The sequence below is a fragment of the Rhinolophus ferrumequinum genome, chromosome 13, assembly GCF_004115265.2.
Source record: "Rhinolophus ferrumequinum isolate MPI-CBG mRhiFer1 chromosome 13, mRhiFer1_v1.p, whole genome shotgun sequence".
In the NCBI taxonomy this organism is placed as follows: Eukaryota; Metazoa; Chordata; class Mammalia; order Chiroptera; family Rhinolophidae; genus Rhinolophus; species Rhinolophus ferrumequinum.
In genome coordinates, this window is record NC_046296.1 from 8,491,682 (window position 1) to 8,513,616 (window position 21,935).

Below are 21,935 nucleotides of genomic sequence, written 5' to 3' on the forward strand. Positions count from 1 at the left end.
ATCTGATAGAGGAGCCTACGTGCTCATTCTTGCTCATCAGCTACTGCTGCTACCAGCCCTAGTTTTTTCCCCTCAAGTTTGACTTTGACCTCACACAGAATTTTATCTTTATCCAGGCAAGAATCCACTCGTGAGTGCTGAATCAAGCAGATTTGATGAGGAATAGGATATTTGCTTAGTCTCTAAGTATCTCTCAGCAAGTTACTTTTTAATTACAAGGGGGAAATTGTAACTTGACAGTGGAGAAACCTGCCTTACTCCACTTTAACTGATTGCTCAAATTTAATACCACCAGTATTGGGACAAGTCAACATCATGTGTCTCCAGGAAAATGCAACAAGAAGGACAATCACTTCTGTGACATTCCTGCCCAAAATGGGTAACTTGAATCTAATCATGAAGAAACAGATCTCAATTGAGGGACACACAGAAAGTAATTGGCCTGTACTTTTCCAAAAATGCCAAAGTCATGAACGATAAAGGAACTGTTTCAGATGAAAGGAGGCTGAAAAGACATGACAGCTGAATGCCACAGGTGATCCTGGACATGTGATCCAGTTTTTGCTCTAAGGCCATTCTGGGCGCTACTAGACAAATGTGTATAAGGTCTTTAGATTAGATAACACTGTTGTAGAAACTGTAATTTCCTGATTTTTATCATAATACGATGGTTGTGTAAGGAAGGGTCTGTCGTTGTCTTTGGGAAATACTAAAATATTTAGGGGTAAATGTCATCATGTCTTCAACCTACTTTCAAATGGTCACGGAAGTAATATGCATATTATATAACAAAATGTGGTAACAGAGCAGATGTGTTGAATGTTAACAATTGGGAGTCTGGGTGAAGGGTATATAGAATTCTGTGTACCACTCTTGCAATCTTTCCATAGGTTCGAGTTTATGTCAAAAAATAAAGTTTAAACATGGGTGGGGCTTCTCAGGGCCCTTTCTGTGGCTGTTATTGAAATTATTTCCTACAGCCCTGAGCTGTTTTCAAAATTGGTTTTGCTTTCTCTGGCCTCTGCAGAACACTAGGTGGGTGTTGACTACTATTTGTGTGGCTACTGATAGGAAGGTTTCTTTCTTTAGCTGCCTGTGGTGGCAGCTGCTGCTGCTACTCTAGGAGACACATAGAATGTAGACCACCTGCTGCTTATCCAGATACCTGCTTAACCTCAGGTATCTGGTCAACCAGCTCTGACCCACACAGTCACCGGGTTTAGACTAGGCCTACAGCTGTCCTGTGAAAGAAGCTTCCCAGGCAAGATGTGACTTTGAAAATATATTTAAATGCAGTTCAGAGTATTTGTGTGTGAAATCGGTGTAATTCACCAATGTTGACGTAAGAAACATCCAAACCTGGAGAGAATTTTTATAAAAGTTTGTTTGAGCCAAACTGACTACATGTGTTGGAGAGCAAGATCTCAAATACTCCGGAGAATAAGTTTTGCAGCTTCTTTTATGCATTTGAAGTTAAGGAGGAGTTGTAAGGATGATTGGAAAAAGCAAGGATAGTGAGTGCTCTCTTGCAGTTTAATGTCTTCTTTGAGGGGTGTTACTTCTAGCACTTCAAAGGTGTCTTAACCTAGATGTACAAGAACAATGGACAGGGCTGGCTTAAAACCTTTCACTAACAAAGCTATAGGCCTGGGGTGTGACTATCCACCATCACCTATCCAGTTAGGAATTTATGATCAGATCACCCTGTGAGGTTACTTTCCATGCAACCCCTTTTTTCTTCCACACCACAGTGCTTTGGTAGAGCCCTGGCAGCAAATAAGGTCCAGGCCCTGCAATCTCTCCTATGGGGTGGAGGTGGCAGGGGTAGTTCTTGGATTCAGAAAGGGAGCTCTAAGCTGAGGCCTGAAGTTGGTTTGTGGGTAGGTCTCCTTATTTGCAAAGAGGAGTTCCTCTGAAACTAACTGCAGGGAACAGAACATGGTATGAATGGTAATAAAGTTTCTGTTTTTCCTTTGTGTGTTTCCCTTCCAGTTCTCCTTTCCCAGAATGTCCTATCCTCCACCCCTACTCCATTTTCTCCACTCTTGTGTCCCCTCTCTTTCCCCTTTTATCTTTTAAAATCGGTCTTCGACTTATTCCAGGTTTCTATCTCTCTCTCCTAAATGGCCGTAACATATTAGCGTCCACTGAATAAGCTAAGTTTTATGTTTCCTGTTCTTACTTTGAAAAGTGGGTAAGATTCATAAAATTTTAATGGAGGGAGGAGCAGTAGGAAAGTTCTCACTCAACCCTGCATTTTACATATTGACAAACATACTCAAAGAGGTGACTTGGCCACAATCAAATAGCCAATAGTGAACAATTGAGTATTTTATCTCTTTCCTCTCTTTAAAAAAAAAGAAAGAGCGTTCCTGAATGTCAACTATAATTTAATATATATAGTCACAGGATGTGGAGTACAGCGTAGGGAATAGAGTCAGTGGAATTTTAACAGCTAAATACGATGTCAGAGAGGTAGTAGATTGGGGGGATGGGGTTATCACTTTGTGAGGGGTGTAAATGTCTAACTATTACATTGTTTTGTACACCTGAAACTAATTAAAAAAAGAAAAAGAAGAAAGAAAGGAAGAAAAAACAAGCAAAAAAACATGTCCAGGTGATCTTTTCTTTCTGTGATGGTGGTGGGTGGGACCATCATTTGATTTTATCTCCTTCTTCAACATACAGTAATTTTTGTTTGAAAAAGGATTCCCATGCCTGGTCTTCATGTACCAGGTGTGCTGTGTACACCTCATTAATGCCCCATGGTTGTGATGTATGAACATATGGAAGGGTCCAGTCTTCATGTCTGCTTCGTGTTAGGACCATGCTGAATTTGGGTTAGCTTTTCTGTGGGGACCTAGGTATAGTCCCCTGATCAGTGCATCTATTCATTCATCGGTTTGTTCTTTCAACAAGTATTTGTTAAGTGCCTTTTATGTGCTGGGCACTATTTTAAGTTCTAAGGTTATAGCAGTAAACAAAATTAACAGAGTCCCTTCTCTAGGAATCTTCTAGTGGGGAGAGCAGACAATAGGCTGATATGTATGCAATGAGTGCTCTGAAGGAAGGCAAAGCAGGGAAGCGAATAACATGGCTTGGGCATTGGAATGCTGTTTTACAAAGAAATGGGGTAGTCAAGGAAGGTGTCTTTTGAACACAGACCAGAATAAAGATGGTGAGAGAGGGAGCCATCTGGAGGAGGCAGAGGGAACTGCAAGCGGAGACCTTGAGGCAGGGAGTGGGGTGTGAGGAACAGCAGGAGGCTTGAAGTGGAGTAAGGAGAGTGTAAGAAAGGTGGAGAGGGGAGAGGGCTCTGGCTTTGACCCTGCAAGAGTTGCTGCCCTCTTAACATCTTTGCCACTTCAGTGAAATCTTGAAGAAATACCATCTGTAGTTTCTGGGTATGGTCTTATTTGGGACAATGTTTTTGTGATCTAAGGACTCAGATTAATTGTAACACTTTTAAACATGTAAAAAGCAGGCAATTGAATGATAGTAATGATGTAGTCTCACCATTAGAGGAAAAGCGGTTAACTGAAGTAGATTAAAAAGCATATCTCAGAATCATTGCAGTGCTTGCATCTTGGTTGGTGGTGATAAAAGCGAATGGGCATCTTAAGATGCTTAACCATAGAACTGGGAAGACTATGGGTGGAGCTGGGCCCCCTTGTTAACTCTCTAGTCCTGACTTCCTGTTAAACTTTGCCGTAACTTCGGGTGGGAGGAATGCTAGTATATAGAGAAACCATCTTGGACTCGGGGCTTTTCCCACGTGTGCGGCCAGTTAGAGTGCAGGTTGGAAGTATGCATTGGCACTGCTGGGGTGACCTCGGCTTTTTTGTTTTTTTTTTTTTTCTTTTCCCAAATAAACCACTCTTGGTTTTTTTTTGGAGAGTTATTTTGCCGAATTGACACAGGAGTGTAGACTGTGCGTTCACAGAGCAACACTTCTATTTTTCATTGCAGGAGACAGGTCTTCATAACTTTGCGCAGTTTGTAGGATCTGAAAATCCTTAGGCTAAAATATGTTAATTACAGCCGTGAGAAGCTTGCTGGAGAGCAGGGTTTCTCAAAGAGCTGCACCCACATAACTCAGAGGAAAACGTGCTGACAGTGCACATTTGACGTCCTACCTGGCCTTATCAGGTGAGAGGTTCTAGAGGTGAGATCTGGGCTTCGTTCAGTGATTCTTGTTCATGATCGGACTGGAAAGGCACTGGCCAAGACAGCCGTGGAGGCACTGGTACATTAAATTGAATAAATACTGTAAGATATCGGAGATGCTTAGGTGTGGTCTCAGCACCAGTGCTCTCGCCAGCACTTTCTTGGCGGTTTTGATACCATGGGTGAAATGTCACATTCCTTAAAGACAAATGAGACACTCCCTACCCAGTGGAAATAGGGAAAGTACCATATAGTTGGGGTTTCCCCCCTTTAGTGGTGGTGTAACCAGTCCAAAGTCTGTGTGCCCAATGCTTCGAAAGGCCAAAACTCAAAATGTCAGAGTTTGGAATTAAGAAAGGTTTGTTGATTGAGAAGGCGCCAACCGCCAACGGAGAAGATGGGAGCCCTAGTGGCTCCTCAAATCCATCTTAAGAAAATACAGAGTCCAGGCTTCTTTTAGGTCAGGGGAAGGGGAAATGGGAGGGGCTGTGTTTATGAACCTCAAGCCGCCAACAGAATTCCTCTGATGATTAGCATGTCTATATGCAAGACAAAGCAGGAGCTATTCACCTGGAGGCCATGGGAACTACGCAGCCTTGAACAAGATTGAGTTAGACCTGGCATTTCACTGTTACAGTGGGAGTGGAATGAGATGGTTAAAGGTGCTCTGCTTTGGTTGGATGGATCCAGGAGTGAGTGTTGTCCTTCCACCCCCGTGCACGTCTGTGAAGTCCACCTTGTCGGGCTGGTGTGTGAATGCAGGCTTGTGTGTGTCTATTGGCTCCCAGTTAGATACTGAAGCTCAAGTATTATCAGTTTTTAACCCACAGTCTTTGATTTTCAGTTTTTACATGAAGTTTAATAACCATTGTCAACCTAAAAATAAAAGGCCAAGGTAAGAGGCAATGTGCATTTATTTGATATCCCAAAAAATATCTATTCAGGAAGCACTGATTCAGGCAGAAACCCAAATAGTGTTCCCATTAGGAGGTGATGGCAAGGGGTATGAAAAAGGGAAGGGGAAGAATTACGGGAATAGAGGAAGGAATTTCTGTAGGTGTGGATTAGCTAATATAGTGATGCTAATTCCAGAGACTGTCTTTAATTTTCAGTCCTATAGTCATAACAAACAGTTGTTTGGAATACAGTGCTGCTTTAGGCCCAGTCCAAAGGTTATTTTGCCCACTTGTAACATTCCAGTGGTTTGAGGAGTAAGACATGCAAGGCTGTTCCTCCGGGGATGGCAGCTCCAACTCCATTTTAAAGTGGCTCAGTTTATGTTATTTTTTTATACCTTTAATACTTTAAAGATACGGCAATGTTGTAATTTTAATATATGTAATGATTTTGTCCCAGTGGGTAAAGTTGCGGTGATTTTACCACCCTCCCCCTGGCCCCCGCCCCGGAGACATTTGGCAATGTCTGGAGATATTTTCAGTTGTCACAAGTGGTAGAGAGGGGGAAGACCAGAGGTGGGTAGAGGCCAGGGACTTGGCTAAACATCCTGTAATGCGCAAGACAGCCTCCTACAACAGAATTACCCAGCCCAAAATGTCAATAGTGCATAGTAAGGAAACCCTGCAAGAGAGCAATTGAGTGTTTCTTATCTGTATTACATGTTAGAATTCTAAGTGAGCTTTCATATTTAAAAAAAAAAAAAAAAAAAAAAAAGTTCCACAGTTAAAACTAGTTTGAAATTACCTAGATTATAGGAGGATGGTAGTCTGCTTGGGTGGTCAGGTCGACTTCTGGAATCAGTAAGAAAAGTAAGTGACATGGCACCAAGAGCTCTGTATGGCACAGGTAGGACAGTGGACCAGTAAACTTTTGAGCATTTACAATTAAACCATTGTCTTCCCACGCCCAGCTTCCCCTCCTTGATGGGTGGGGGCAGAAGAAAGTTTAGAAGTTCACACACACCCACCGCTTTTGTCATAGTGCCGTGGATGGGCTTTGCCAAGACGGCCTAGGGAGTCAACTCCCTGACCACATTGCCTCTGTGTCTGTTCTGGTTTCAGACACCACACTTCTCAATGGTCTCCTTTCTCTCACAGCCTTCCCCACACTTTTGTAATTACATTCCTGTTAATCACTTCCCTGGACCTTGGGTTTCTAGAAAGTAGGGAATTTACCATCTCCACAGGTTTCCCTCATGCTGTGACCTCTGTCCACACAGGGCCCCATCGTCCTCCCTGTCACTTGAGTTTTCTTCCCTCCTACCTGCTCTCCACATCTGATCTACCTCAAGCTTTGTCAGTTCTGCGACTGGAAGCCCTTCCTCTCCACCTGCCTTCCGCCGTCTTTGCTGAAACAGACAGGGCGTGCTGTCAGAGCACTGCAGTCCTTCCTCACCAGCCTCCCATCTCAGACTCGCCTTCCCCCTCCTGTGCTGCCCCAGCTGCTTCCCCAGGGATTTTCTTCCACGTGTTTCCTAACCCCTCCTGAATAAAATCCTCAAGGGCTTCTTAAATGCTTCCATTTTTGTATGTGAGTAGAAATACGTAATTTTGAACGCCTACCCTTTTCTGCATAAAGATGGTTAGTGAAGCTATGATGTGGAGGCTTTCACCTCTGCAGTCTGAGTGAAAAGAGGCTCAAGTTTATGAACCCTGGGACCCTAGCACCTAGCAGGAGATGATAGTAGAAGAGCTGCCTGTGAAGGACGTGGAGAAGGAAAACCAGAAGGGTGCCACAGCCCAGAAGACAGCCAAGCCCTTGATGATAGTCTGCCAACAAAAATCCTTGGAGGAGTGCCTGAAACCACCAGCGCCTTGAAACCCTCATGAGAAACTGTTTGTTCAGTGAATGTGTACTAGAGGCCTGTTATGTGCCTCGTACCACCCTGGGCACTATGAGTGCATTGTGAGCAAAGTAGAGTCCTGCCTGCAGAATACATTCTGGTGGAGGGGACAAGAGACAAAAATGTGTATTAAAAGAAAACTTACGAATGTGTCTCATGATGATAAGTGGTATAAAGACAAAAGACAGCGTGCAAAAAGGAATATCCTATAAGCAGTTTTGGTAAGCTGGATCTACAGCAGTTTTATTATTCTAAGCGTTCTTCACATTACTTAAATTAATTCAGTTGAGTAGAGGGTCCAGATCACTAAAATGAGTGCGGTCTGTGGGGGTGGCTTTTGTGTGGGGAGACGTTTGTGACGTCCTGCTTCTCCAGCTAATGCAGCAGTGTCAGGCCAGATCCGGTGAGTGCAAGCCCCCGGAAGCGAAGGGGCCTCTGTCATCCTGTGTTCATTCATTTATTTATTCACCAGCCCCCTGATGCTTCAGTAGAGCTGGGCGCCCTGGAACAAGCTGAACTTGCTCCGTGCCAATGTTCTTCACTTTGTTTCTGCATAAATGTATATTTTTTCCAGTTCTGCAGACCTCCCCCGAATATAGTAACTTAGTTTCTACTTTTTCACCTTTAAATGCTTGATTTATGAGATATTTATTGTCCTTAACGCACTAAAGAGATGATTCAGAATGCCTAGCAATATTTTTTGTTTGAGTGGTTTTCAAATGCCTTTTCGTCATAGCAAAAGGACTTTCTCCGCCAGCTGAAAATATCTGTAATTTTTCAGAAATGAAAGTAGTGATGTACAGAATTCAGGTAGTTTAAAAAGGAATGCAAAGTGAGAAATTAACTTACCCACAGTTGATAACACCTCCGTGTACCTTCTTCTAGATAGCTTTGTATCTGTACACACCTATGGACATATAAACAGCATTATGATAATTTTTGTTAGTTAAAAGTATAATTACCCTTGAGATAGATGGTATGCAGTTATTCAGTAGCTCAAATGTCCATGGTTCATTCAATGTTTATGTAATTAAATCTTTAAATTGCAACCCATCCTCAACCAACCAGAACATTGAAGACAAAAGAAATGAATGAAAACAGTGCAAATGGTGCAGAGGTGACTCAGCAATAAACTGGTAAACCCCAGGTCCCTGAGGGAACATCTTAAGGCCACCTAGCTGTGTGTCAGCTATACAGCTGTGACGATAACTCAGGTTGGCCCTTTTGTGATGTTGAGGGCCATGGAATTCAAATGGTCGCTTGTAAAGCAGGAAGAATACCTTCTAAGCCCACGGAGGAAGGTTGGATGAAACTCCATGGGAAGTCAAATTCTCCCACCTTCAATTTCCCAGAACATGATTGTACGTATACGTACATACATTTTTACCAAAAAAAAAAGTTTACGATATCTTTCTGTATCAATAAATGTATGTACTGCATATTTTAAGCTAGTGCTTCTCAAACGTTAATGTTCATATGAATTCCCCTGATTCAGGAAGTCTGGGGGTGGCTGAAGCTGCATTTATGACCTGCTCCCCCGGTGGTGCTGAGGCTATGTTCACAGCTTCCACTTCATGTAGCGAGGCTCTCGGGACCACAGGGTATTCCACAGGTCGCTTTACCCCATCACTTAACAAGTACATTTTAAATGTTTCAGTAGAATGTTTGCTTTATTCTTCGCTATTACAATTTCTGTTAACATTCAATTTCAGTTTTAATCTTAAGTATATTGAGAAAATACAGTTTTTGAGGGGCTCAAAGCCCTATCAGATGAGTTGTCGAAAACGAAGCTGGGCGCCTATAAATTTCCCTTTCTGTGTAATAATAGTAGCGGCAATCAACACTTACGTAGGGCTTGTTATGTGCATCCACTGGTCCCCATGTGAATCTTCTGTGCTGGGTAATAATAGTACAGCCATTTCACAGATGAGGAATCTGAGCTGTTAATACAAGAGTTACAGTAACTTGCCCAAAGCTTTACAGCGGGTAGGTGGAGGCGCTGAGCCCAGCTGTCAGGCTGTAGCTGCCCTCCTGCTGTCTCTCCTGAGGTCCTCTCCAGTGTGATCAGAAGGCAAAAAACACAACTTTTTTTTTTTTTTTTTTTGGAGCATTTGAATGGATTGTGTGAGCATTGTGTGGCAGTGATGGGAAGAAAAGGAAGATGTTCAGGACTGTAGACCTTCCTGTCACTCCCGGAACCCCTCCTTTGCTTGCTTGAGGCCACTTTCCTGAAAGTGCAGAAGAGGATCACCTAATTACCAGTCAGCGTCTAGGAGGAAACCAGAAACCACATAGAGACTTAAGGGCTTTCGTGCAGGGGATTGATTACAAAGACATTGGCAGGCCGGAAGGTGCCAAAGTGAGAAAGAAGTGTTAGCCAGAGATAAAAAAAAAACTGCTGTCACCCTGGGCTGAAGCTCCTACTTGTCACAAAGCTACTGGAGGTGTCTTCACTTCCATTAGGTAGAACCCTCGGAAGGACGCTGAATGCCCACCCCTGCTGCTGGAGTCACATTTTGTCACCCTCCATCACCTGCTCCTGTTGCTGCCCCCATCAGAAGCTCCGCCGACTCAGGGGAATGGAAGGGCTGCTTCTTTCCTCTTGTCTTCCTGTCTTCCAGTCTTCCTCCCGGATGTCACACAATCACAACCGAACAGGAAGCCAGCTGGCAAGAGAGAGTCGGGGAAATGTCGGTTACAGGAGTACAGCCTCAGGGGCAAGTAGAGCGGAGAGCACTGATGATAGGCAGAGGTGGAAACCGGGTGCTTTCTGCTACGACAGTTCTCTGGAGGTCCACTTTGGTGGGAATCGAGTGTCATTCTGCTCATAGAAACACAGACATCTTAGACACTTCAATTTTATATATGTGATGGTTATAGGTAGGCTGCTAGTCTCCACCACTTGGCTGACCATGTTATTTAAGTAACCACAAAGTTGTGGTGTTTGAAAACCTTCCAGGGTCTCAGTTGTTCTGATTTCTCATTTAAGAATTCAGTAGATTCTTCAGCAAACGTTTACTAGGGAGGTCCGTGGCATTATCGTTTGAAACTACTCAAATAGAATGATACATATCTGAAAATTCTTACACTCTAGTGCTACACAGTTAGAATTGGCATTGAGGGAGAGATTGTTTACAAAAAATTTAAAATACTATTAATAAATTAAATTAAAATGGAATCAAATGTCAGTTTGATAAAAGCTTTTTTTGTTTGTTTTTAATTCAAAGAAAATGGCACAACCCTAATGGGAGAAGTGAAGTGAATAAGGAGTTGTAACTTCCTCCTGGCTGAAAGATTAAGTATAGTAAAGACATTTCTTAATACATAAATTTATTATCATAGCAATAGGTACCTATATTAGTTGAGATATGACTTTGCATTTAACTAACAATTGCTTAGATAAGACAGAAGTGTATTGCTCTGTCATGTAACAGTCCAGAGGCACGCAGTCTGGGGTGGAATGGTGGCTCTGCCCTTGGGGTTGTCCAGGGACCCAGTCCCCTTCTGTGTTGTTGCTCCACCACCATCCCTTAGGTGATGAGCTCTGTGAGGGCTAGCGTGGCTCATCATGTGTCAGTATTTCAGCCAGTAGGAAGGGGGATAAAGGAAAAAGGGGAGTATGCCAAGGAAGGTTGTTCCCTGGAAGTTGTGCAAGTCACTTCTGCTCACGTCCCATTGATCAGAACTTAGTCATGAGGCCATACCTACGTCCAAGGGAAGCTAGGAAGTGTAGTCTTTATTCTAGGAGACCATGTGCCCATCTCAAAATCCAGAGTTCTATTAAGTTGAGAGGAAGGGGGAACCTGATTTGGGTGGGAGATGTGTCAATTTCTCCTGCAGTACCTTTTAGAATAGTATTTAGAAATGGAAAAATTGAGGATAAAATTAATTCAAACTTTTAAAATTACCATCTTTTCTTTTTTTCTTAGTGTAACACTTCTGTTTTTAATGTTACACTTTCTTTTTAAACTTTTGTATTATAACTTCATACAGAAGTGTGAGAGCATTGAGAATTGTATCATGAGCCCCACGTAGCCATCACCCAGCTTCAACAGTTAACAGTTTAAAGCTAGTCTTGTCTCATCTATTCCCCTGCCATGTACGTATCCCCTTCCTGATTTTTTTTTGAAGCAGATCTCTTTTCTGCTCTTCAATCTGTAAGTATTTTCGTATTTATCTCTAAAAGGTAAAGGCTCTTTTTAAAAAAATGGTCTTTTTACTTGGAGACAATTTCAGGTTCACCTGTAGTTATAAGAAATAATACAGTGAGATCCCATATAATCTTTACTCAGTTTCACCCAATAGTAGCATCTTGCAAAACCATAGTACAGTATCACAGCTGGGATACCGACATGGATACAGCCAAGACACAGGACCCCCACAAGGATCCCTCACGTTGCCTTTTTATAGCCATCCCCACCACCTGCTATATAACTCCTGACAATTACTAATCTCCATTTCTATAATTTTGTTATTTCAGGAATGTTCTATAAATGTAATCAGAAAATATGTAACCTTTTAGTATTTGGTGCAGCGTAATTCTTTCTAGATTTCTTCAAGTTGTTGCACGTATCGCTAGATCATTCCTCTTTATTACTGAGTAGTAGTCCATAGTATGGATGTAGCACAAAAAGGCTCTTTAAAAACATTATCCGCCTAACTCGACCCTCTTTTTCCTCTTCCCCTCTCTTCACAGCAATGCCAAGGGACTATCGCTGTGTGAAACTGAGAAGCGATTGCTCAAGACCCTCCTTGCAATGGTACACTCGAGCTCAAAACAAGATGAGAAGACCCAGCCTGTTGTTAAAAGATATCTTCAAGTAAGTCTGAGCCCTTGGACCATAAGATTCCCCTGATATGGGTCAACTGTAGAATTGGGAATAAACTCACTGACAGCCCTAACGATGGCTCTCATTATTGGTCACAGGATCATTTAAAGGCACATTGAGTAGAGATTCAGTGCACAGATGCCCTGGCTTTATGCATCAGATTGTACTTGGTCAGAATACCGTGCCCAGCCCAGGGGCCACTCAGGCAGTACCTGAGCGTGGATGCCCGCAGAGGGCAGCTCTTCCTGCCATTATATAGCAAAAAAAGGGCTTTTTTTTCCTTAGCTATTTTAAGTGAATCTAAAATATGGTTAATTAAAGGCCCCCAAAGGCATTTGAATTACATTAAATATTGAATATTAAAAAGGATGACAGGTGTTTTTAGCCAAGTCACCCTTATATCCTAATAAGTGGTAGAATTGTTAAAGGAGGAACTTGTCAGTTTTATTTGGTACCAATTGAACCAAGTTGAAAATTACTTCTTTTTCATGTCTGAAGATAGAAATGGAACCCTGAAATCTAGTTTTCATCTCACTTTACTAGTTCGGGAGGTATAGACAGGGAAATGTGAGAAAGGAAAATGTATCTGCATAAGCATTCGTATTATTTTCCATCTCCTTTTGGTCATCAACCAATGTTTATTGAGGCCTACACATGTCTGGCATTGTGTTGGGTCCTGGCCACCTGGCAGCAAATGGGATAGACCTGCACCCCATGCTGCTTACAGTGAGGGCAAGACAGACTCGAGACCAGGAGTTACCGTACATCAGGGTCAGTGCTATGGACAACGGCCTGCTTCTAACCCCTTTATCCTTCCTTTTTTAAAAAAAAAAAAAATCAAAATAAAGGAATTATTACATGTGCTGAATGTGATATCTTTTCTTGGGGCTAGTGAGAGGAATAGGTAATACTACATTCACAAGATTGAAAATTCAATAGATATTAAAGGAACTCAGTGCAGCATCTTCTCATCCCTGCTCCCCACATTTCCCCTCTTCACTTACGTGCAGATAACCAGTGTTACCAGTCTTGTGTATGTAAGAAATTGTGTGTGTGTGTCCCACCTGCTCCTAGACTCAGTTCTTCTCTCCTAATCTTGTGTGTGAGTGTGCTTGTGTGTGTTTTAAACTATATAATAGTGTGAATTTATCAGCTCTTTAAAAGCTATTTTTGTAGACAATCTTAAGGCTGACTGGTGGTACTATCTCACCTTAGTTCATTTCTGGGTAGCATTCTTTAGAGGAATAATGAGTACATTGTATCTTTTCTTTTCCTTTTTTTTTTTTTTTTTTTTTTTTTTTAGGACTCACAGTATCTTTTCCCCAATTTCTTTTATTGTGGTAAAATACACATAACATATAATTTACCATCCTCACCATTTCTAAGTACACAGTTTAGCGACATTACGTACATTCACATTGTCGTGCAGCCATCACCCCGTCCATCTCCACAACTCTTTTCGTCTTGCAAAAGTGAAACTGTACCCATTAAACACTAATTCCCCATTTCCCCTTCTCCTGGTCCCTGGCAACCACCACTCTACTTCTATCTCTGTGATTTTGATTATATTATGTATTTCATAGAGTGGAATCATACAGCATTTGAAGGGTTGACAGTATTTTAAAGTGGCAAAAAATTGAAGGTGAGATTCTGTAGTTCAAAATCTATTACTTGTTTTTTTTAAGTCCAGTTAATCTGCATTTTGATTCAGATTTTATTATGGTGCCTTTGTGGAAAGAAAGTTTTTTTCTATATTTACTTGTAACAAAGACAGTCATAAATGACTAGTTTGTCTTGTCAGGAAATAAAACGCAGTGCCTTAAGTTGACCACTAAGGTCGTGCTGCATGGCAGGCAAACTCAACTTGGGTTAGGTTTTCTCTTATTTCACATGATTTCTCTTGATTATCACATGACTGCATCATTATACCTAATTTTTTTTTCTAGGTGTATGTTGCTTGTGTTTGGAGTATGGATCCTTTATATCCTCAAGTTAAACTATACTACTGAAGAATGTGATATGAAAAAAGTGCATTATGTGGACCCTGACCGCGTAAAGGTTAGATATTCCACTGGTGTGGTTTAAACTTAAAACATTTCCAAGCGTACACCTGAACAGTAATATCATCGCTAAAGTATTATAAATAAATGTTCGTGAGTTATAAACAGAGAAGAAATCACTTAGTCTTAGCACTCCAAAACCAGAAACAGGGATAACCCACCCACCCGTAGTATTCTTCCCCATTCACTGAAGCCATGCAGTAGGGGGTGAGTTCCAGTCAACACATTCTAGAACACTTGTCATGTCCTTAAAATGCCACGATACTGCTTAAAACAGACGGGAAGAATTTCTTTTGGTATCACCAGTCATTCCTGTGTTTCATTTTTCTTTTTAATAATTTCACATTGTATTTCAAGATTTTTCCTTCAATTTATGTTTATCTTTCTAAATCAATTGACATATTGATTTCACCGATTGCGTGGTTAAATTATCCAATAATGTTCAGCCCTGGATGAAAGAACAGACAATTTTAAGTAAAGTAGGCTGGTAACAATGATAACCAAACATATATATATATGTAGGTGCTTTACAAGTATGATCTCATTTCGTTATCATCATGACTGGGAGATACCCTCGTATTCTCTGCATTTTAGAGAGGGTGGCCTGGGAGATCTGTTACTTGGTTTTAGATTACTTGGGCAAGATCTACTCTTTGCCCAAGTTCACATCTAGTTTAGTTAACTAATCTAGTTAATCTAGTTTAGTGTGTAGAATGTAACTGTTCTGAAAGTGCTTTAGTAATACAAGCTCATTTAACCCTCTGAACAGTCCTGTGGATGTTGGTACTATTACTGTTCCCAGCTCCCAGCTGAGGAAACGGAGGGGCAGGGAGATTAAGTCACGTGTCCCAGGTTACCTTAGTAAGGGGTGGAGTCAGGGCTTGGACCCAGCAGTGTAGTTTGAGTTTGAGCCTCTGATGACTCTGCTGTTTGCCTGGGTCTGGAATATCCACAGAAAAGAAGCCCAGAGAGGCAGGCAGTGTGATGCAGAACAGAGAGAGCTTAAGTTCCGGACCTAGATTCAATGTAAATGTCACTTAGTAACACTGAGACCTTGGGCAAGTTACTAAATAGTTTTCTGACTTAATCTTGTCTGTCCTAAGTGTCTCAAGACTGGTATAAACAAGTCAGTGCAAACTGAAGAGACAGCTCTTCAGTTTTAAATACACAGCTCGGCCTCTGCAGACCCGTTGTGCCTTCGGTGTTGCTGATAGCAGAGCCTTCCTGTCTTTGTCTGCCCTCAGACGTTCGCTGACTCATTTCATCTCATCAGCACATCTGCTTTGCTGGAGCCTCTGCTCAGGCTTTTCCTCTCCTGATACGGCTGGCTTTGCAGACATCCCCAGATCCCTTTCAATTCCAAGGCCATGCACAGCTCTCTTGGATAAAGTTTTTAGATATCTTGTCTCTTTTTTGTCTCCTGGGAAAGGCCCAGAAGAATGACACTTGATAGGCCTTACTGCTCTCTGTTGACTCTTCCCTCAGTTTATTTGCTGCACTCTTCATACATCCTCTACGCATCCTCTTGCACACTGTTGGCCCCCTGACCAACTGCAGAGATCATTTCTCTCGAGTCAGGGTTAACTGAAAAATGTGAGCTCTCTGTGCAGGTTTGATTACACCATTTCACAAGTACAAGATGAGGAAGATGTGGCTTAGTAACACTCTGGGTGAAGTCAACATAGCAGTTTTTAGTGCGCACTGAGCGAGCGCCCTGTGCGCCAGCCTGTGCCGTGGCTGCCTACGGCCATTTTCCTTAAGCTGCATTAATAGACTAGGGATGGTCAGCTTGTCTCTGCAGTGTTCAGACAAGTGCTCTGAACAATACGGCCATTACTCTCTAAGATTCCCGCCAAGGAATCATAGCGACTTCTGAGAATGACCAGAGAAGAGACTCAAGACCATGTCCCTGAGGACCCTTTGAAGGGATGGGAACATTTGCGTAGCCTGAAGGAGAGAAGACCTGGTGCAGGACATATAGCAGCGGCTGTCAATACGCCAGAGGCCTAGCCCAAGGGTCGCCCTGCTCAGTGGCCTTAATGGCAGAGATGTGGACCAGGGGATGGCAGCCAAGCTGAAAGGAGAAGGGTTTGTCGGTTCAAGACATCCAAAGATGGAATACATGGCCCATCTTTCTGGCACAACGCTAGAGGTCTTTCAGCAAAGCCAGGGTAACTATTTTGGGAGTCTGCAGGTAGAATTCAGACCTCAACAGTGGGTGGCTCAGGGGTCTTTCAGATCCTTTCCAGCCCTGAGATTCTATGGTTCTCTGCAATTTGATGGTACCAGGCTGGAAAGCTTAGGCTGGTTTCGTAACTTGGGGCTTTCCCCGTTCTGAATGTGGCTTATGGGCTCCACTAGTCCCCAACTCAGTGAATTTCAAATTGGACTTCAACGGTACTTTGAAGCTCCTCTGAAACTTACCAGACTTAATCAGGTATTATAATAATTTATGTAAGCGTTTTGTTGTCCCATCTAAAGTATAATTTATTTGTGAACCGTGACTGTGTTTATAAAAAATACCATGTTTCCCCAAAAATAAGACCTAGCCGGACCATCAGCTCTAATGCATCTTTTGGAGCAAAAATTAATATAAGACCTAGTTGTTGCAGATCTTTGCCAAGCCTGCCGGGTCCCAACAGCCCCACAGTATTCCCCCTTGAGCCCTTGCAGCCCAGCAACTCTTGGGCAGCAGCAAATTCATCTTTGATTCCTTCCACCATAAACGTGAGGTTCCCAGACCCAGCAGCTCCCACACCACCAGAAACAGGGTCAGCTATGAAAACTGCTCCCATTTTCTCAACACCTTTGGCCAATTCTGTCGAAACCACAGGATCAGTAGTACTTGAATCTGTTAATAGTGAGACTTCCTTCACACTTTTTATAATTCTATTTGCTCCAGAATAAGCTTTTATTACTATAACACTGGTGGGCAACGTTGTGATTATTCTGTCAGCTTCTTCAGCTACATCCGCTAGTGAAGACACTACCCCTTCAAATAGTTCTTGAAACTCTTTGCATGCATCAGGGAACACATCATAAATAATGAATGGGTAGCCATGTTTCGTGAAATTCGTTTGCCATTGGATTCCGCATGTTGCCTAGTTCAGTGAATCCAAACGGAGTCTTAGAGGCCATTGCCCTAGAACCCACTGCTGCCAGGTTGGCCCCTGCCAGTTGCTGCCAGAGTCTCCAGTCCTGGAGGCTGGAGGTAGCTCTACCCACGTGTGAGGAGGCTGCTGTGCTGCCAGCGCACGTGGGGGAGGAAGGGGCATGGCACCGAGAGGAGCTGCATCTCTTCTCACTTGATGCTGATTTTCAGCACAGAAGTTTCTAAATTTGATGAAGTCCAGTTTGCTTATTTTTTCCTCTTGTTCCTCATGCTTTTCATGTCATACCGAAGAAAACATTGCTTAATGCTGTTTTCTTCTAAGAGTTTTATATGTTAAAGTTTAGCTCTTCATAGTTTGTCTTTGATTCTTTTTCGAGTCAGTTTTTATATATGGAGGGAGTTAGGGGCTCCAACTTCATTCTTTTGCGTGTGGCTCTCCAATCGCCCCAGGACCATTTGTTGAAAAGATTTTCCCCCGTGTTTGCTGCATTCTTTCTTCTCTGCCTGAAGCCCTTCCCTTTCTTTGCCTCTCAGTTACTCACCTTTCGCATCAAATCTCAGCTCAGAGCTTACCTTTTCGAAGAAGTCCTTTCTGCTTATCCTTCTTTCTGTCTTCTGAAAGCCTTATTCGTGCCTTAATTCATAGCACTTATCACTGTGGTATTTTAATTCTTGTCTTCCTCACTGTGCCACCAACAAGCCTTTGGGAGTTAGCGAGCGTGTGCTAACATTTTACATTAATGAATGTATACTTACGTATATTAAACTCCAGAGGGAGGGGAGTTATGGCTTGAACCACAATGTGGTGTCGTCATCTTTAAACTCCAAATTGTACAGGAAATCGACAATTAACTAACAGGCAGTTTGAGTACTTGCAGTAACACACATTAAGTTTGAAATCCCTTTGAGGAATAGCAGACACCTACTGTTCAACTCTCCATATCCACGTGTACACAGTAGACAGAAAACTCCCCCATCACCTTGGCACTAAACCGTGGACTATGAGTCCCTCCACTTTGGCTTATGGGGCCAGTTTTAAAACGTACAGTTCACTGCTGGACCACTAATAACAGACTCTGACAGCCACCAGTACCCTGCCCTGATTGGCTCCGGTGAGGATTCCTGACCAATCCCTGACAAAGGGGATGGGAGTACCTGATGGGCGGGGTCAGCCTTGCAAGCCCACTTCCTGGATGGAGGAGGGGTGAGTAAAACTGCGGTTACCTGCAGAGGAGAGGGGAATTCAGACCCAGTAGGCGGTAGCCCACCGTGACCACCACATCAGCCCAGTTCTAAAAGATTTCTAAAAGATAGTTATTTTTTCCAATTATAAAAATAGCATTGTAAACCTTTAAATACTACAGAAATGAATAAAGTAGAAAGTCCCCTATAATTTGTGGGGAAAGAGGGAGGACTAGAGGGGCAGTTGTTTAAGTCACACATATTTGTGAAATTTCCAGTCAGTTCAGAAATTAATAAAGTGGAAAGTGAAAGCCTGCTATATCCATGTTGGAATTAGGGGTGACTTTTATCCTATAACTGGAGACTTTTTTAAAAATGTAGCTTTTTAACGTGGTTAACCCTGTCAAAGTGCCGCTTTTCACAATGGTCCACACAGGTTGTCCAGCTTCATTCCAGGAAGAGGGAGGAGTGTGTGCAAAAAGCACGTGCCTAAAGAAGGCTTTGCAAATGAGAGGAAAGCAAGAGTTGGATAGCACTGAGGATTTGAGGTAGGGGATAGCAGAATGAGACTGAAAATGAGAAGGGGCCAGTGAGTGCAAGGCTTTGAATGCCACACTAAGCAGCTCCTAAATTTGATACCTGGTTGCGTATCCTTAAAACAACAGAAACCCTCTGGCAAGTTCCCAGAGTAGAGGAAAGGGCAGAGGAAGCTGGCCGGTGTGGTCATGGTGCTGTGAATGGCTGTGAGATGAGGTTCAGTGTGAGCTCTCTACAGAGAAAACGCTGCCTCCGGGCTACCTGTGGAGATTGATCCTTAACACCAAAGCCTTTGGACAAACTTGAATTATTGTGGACGTGTCTTAGCAGAAGAGGGTCTCAAAGCCATGAGGGTGGAGCCCTGGTAGCTTGGTTGTTGACATTCAGCAACTAGTAGTGTTAGTGGAACCCTGCTGACCCTGATGGGCTCTGAGAATGTTCAGGTTGCACTGGACCTGGCCTGCGGTAGTAATAGGACAGAAGCATTAGTTGTGAGTTTTGTATTTTCTATTTAAAGATGTCCCTTAATGTGCCACTTTTTTAAAAAGACTAACAGGGGTCTCTGCAGGGATGTTTGGATACTTTGAAAGTGTGATTCAGATTGAAATTGCGCTTACAAGATGTTTGAGGGACAGTGAGGGCACATTCATGTCCATTTAGGTTTGGGCTGCATGGAGCAGCAATTAGAACTTGGCCCTCCCTACTCTCAGAGAGCCAAAGACCACATGTCACCCTGGGGACTGCATTCTGTGTTGTGTAATTAATTATGGCCCAATTTACTTATTCTCTGACTGCAGACCTACACTCACGGATTTAAAGTAAGCAGAGTAACCCCAAGCTGAGTTATTAAATTAATCCTGGCATTCGCACTTCCAAACCAGTTCTTTTTTCTCCTCAGTGCTGTCCCCGTTTCCCCAGACCATCTTTGAATAAATATCCCAGAGATGAGGAAGCTGAAGCCTTGCCCTAGAGTTAAATGCTTTAACCAAGTTTCCACTGCTAGTTAAAGAGATCTAGAACTAGGCCTAGATCACTGATTTTTTCACAGTTTATTGTGACAAAATACCTCTTTTTTTTTTTTACTTCTTTGAAGCCTATGGTTTGATGAGAAAATTTATACAGTTACACCTCTATCACGACAATCCAGTTTCAGAATGTTTCATCTCCCAAGTTAGTTCCCTCTCATCCTCTCTGTAGTCAATACCAATGACTGGTTGAGCTTTTACTGTGGTACTCTTTCTGTAACTCGGTTATTCAAAATTTTTTCTGCTTTTAACTAAGTAAAAATTATGGACAGGTAACTTTAATGTGAGTTAAATGTGGCAGCAGCTTTGCCAATAGTTGTTGTTCTTATAGGACGGTATTCAGGTCTTCACACGTTTCAGGCACAGTGCCAAATGCTTAGGCATCATAGCAGCCCTGTGAGGAAGAGACCAGGACCAAAGTTTACAAACATGGAAAGGAAAATTTCATACGGTAACTTACACCCTCAGTTCATGTGGTCTGTGGCCGAGTTGGGCTCCTACCCAAGTTTGATTAGCTCCAGATCCGAAACTCTCCTTCAACCTGAATGCTGTGCCCTCTCCTGGATTTAAATAAATAAATACATAAGAACATTGCCTTTCACTAAGAATTATGCGACTTACCTATATTTCTGAAGAGAATTAGCTTAAAAATTATGGAGTGGAAATGAAAGTGGAGATTTTCCTGAGGAAAATTATTTTGTTTTTTTTTTAAGTGTACCATTTGATTTTTTTTTTTAATGTATTGGGGTAACCTTGGTTAATAACATTATATAAGTTTCAGGTATACAACTTTATAATATAACATCTGTATATCGCACTGTGTGCTCACCACCCAAAGTCTAGTGTCCTTCTGTCACCATATATTTGACCCCTTACCCTCCTCCTCCCCCCACGATCCCCCTTCCCCTCTGGCAACCACCCTTGTGTTTACTGTGTCTATGAATTTGTTTGATTGGATAAAGAAGAAGTGGTACAGATATACAATGGAATAGTACTCAGCCATATAAAAGAAGGAGATCCTGCCATTTGCAACAACATGGATGAACCTCAAGGGTATTATGCTAAGTGAAACAAGTCAAAGAGAGAAAGACAAATACTGTATGCATATGATCTCACTTATATGTGGGATATAAAACAAAAGGCAACATACTTTGATTTTTTTTAAATACTCTTTGGTGAAATTTCACACTGATTTTCCATGGCAAATCACATCATTGACAGTTGGAACTACCAGATGTCTGTTTAGTCTTAATTGTGGGCAGCCAGCAAGCTTAGCCTGGAAGACTTTTAAAAACTGAAGCCCTCATTTCTATGCCTTGATTTGAAAGAAGTGGGAGTTCCTATATCTTTGAGAGTCACCCATTTTCTGCTTCCCAGTGGGCCTCACCCTGGGTAATGCTATCCAGACACCCTTACCCATCCTCCCTCACCCAACCCCCACGTCCTTCCTCGTTTGCCTGCTTTGGCTTCCAGCTTTGGAGCTGTCTGCAGCAAAGAAGATGAAAGTTTTCCTCTATCACAGCCCTGCAAGGTGAGGTGCTCCTCCCAAGGCGTTTTTCTTCTGAGCTTTGAAGCATGGAAGAGGGGGGAGAGAAGCTGGAAGTTTCTGGTTAGAAGAAATTATCCTGGGGGCTCTCTTGGGGTTTGTTATACATCTTTGAATGAGTTGAAACAAAAGAAGAAAAAGAATTGCTGTGACTTGAAACATTTCTAGTGGCATTTGGAACGTTTATTTGCTGGGGATTGTTGATTGTGCCCACTGTGAATGAGACGCAGGAGGGGTCACTGAAGACGCTTCTAAGCCTTGTGCTCTGCCCAGTCTAGAAAATTAAGTTTGAAGCCTGAAATGGAACTCATTGCCAAAATGGAAATGGAATGAAATTTCACTCCTTCCAAATGAAACTTCTAAAGAGAAAATTTGGCAGCCCAGCAGCGTCGTACACAGGTTTCCAGCTGATCACCGACCTCTCTTTGCAGTCGTGAGTCCGTCAGTGAGCTTCACTAGGTCTCTCTTGGCACTTCTCACATGTTCCCTTCTGTCCTGGGAGATTTGTAAAACCAGATGCTTGGGGTGTCATTCTGTAGTGAAGAATTAGACCTTTGTTCTCTAAAAATTGCTGTCCCTGACCTTCAGGCCCAGAGTCTAGAGATGACTGTGTCTAGTACGCGCAGCCTCTCTGTTTGCCCTGCCCTCAGCAATGAGGTGTGAAGGGCCTGCGGGGT

At 42.6% G+C, this 21,935-nt stretch overlaps 1 protein-coding gene and 1 long non-coding RNA gene across 8 annotated transcripts in view; one reads left to right on the top strand and one right to left on the bottom strand.

Moving 5' to 3' along the window:
* Window positions 1-21,935, top strand: part of ST3GAL5 (ST3 beta-galactoside alpha-2,3-sialyltransferase 5) — a 43,426-nt gene that overhangs the window by 8,297 nt on the left and 13,194 nt on the right. For 4 of the 7 annotated variants that reach the window (XM_033124578.1, XM_033124571.1, XM_033124572.1 and 1 more), the window contains 2 exons: window positions 11,664-11,787; window positions 13,743-13,854. In XM_033124578.1, coding sequence (XP_032980469.1) covers window positions 11,664-11,787; window positions 13,743-13,854 — 236 coding nt within the window. Of the gene's footprint in view, window positions 1-3,969; window positions 4,150-5,041; window positions 5,063-6,366; window positions 7,189-11,663; window positions 11,788-13,742; window positions 13,855-21,935 lie in introns of those variants that run through there. The other 3 variants (XM_033124573.1, XM_033124574.1, XM_033124576.1) reach the window with 3 other exon arrangements.
* On the bottom strand, window positions 7,227-9,802 carry LOC117032888 (uncharacterized). Its single transcript, XR_004424806.1, has 3 exons — window positions 8,816-9,802; window positions 7,817-7,874; window positions 7,227-7,734 (listed from the first exon to the last, which is right to left on the bottom strand). It is a non-coding gene; the product is annotated as an uncharacterized LOC117032888 (long non-coding RNA).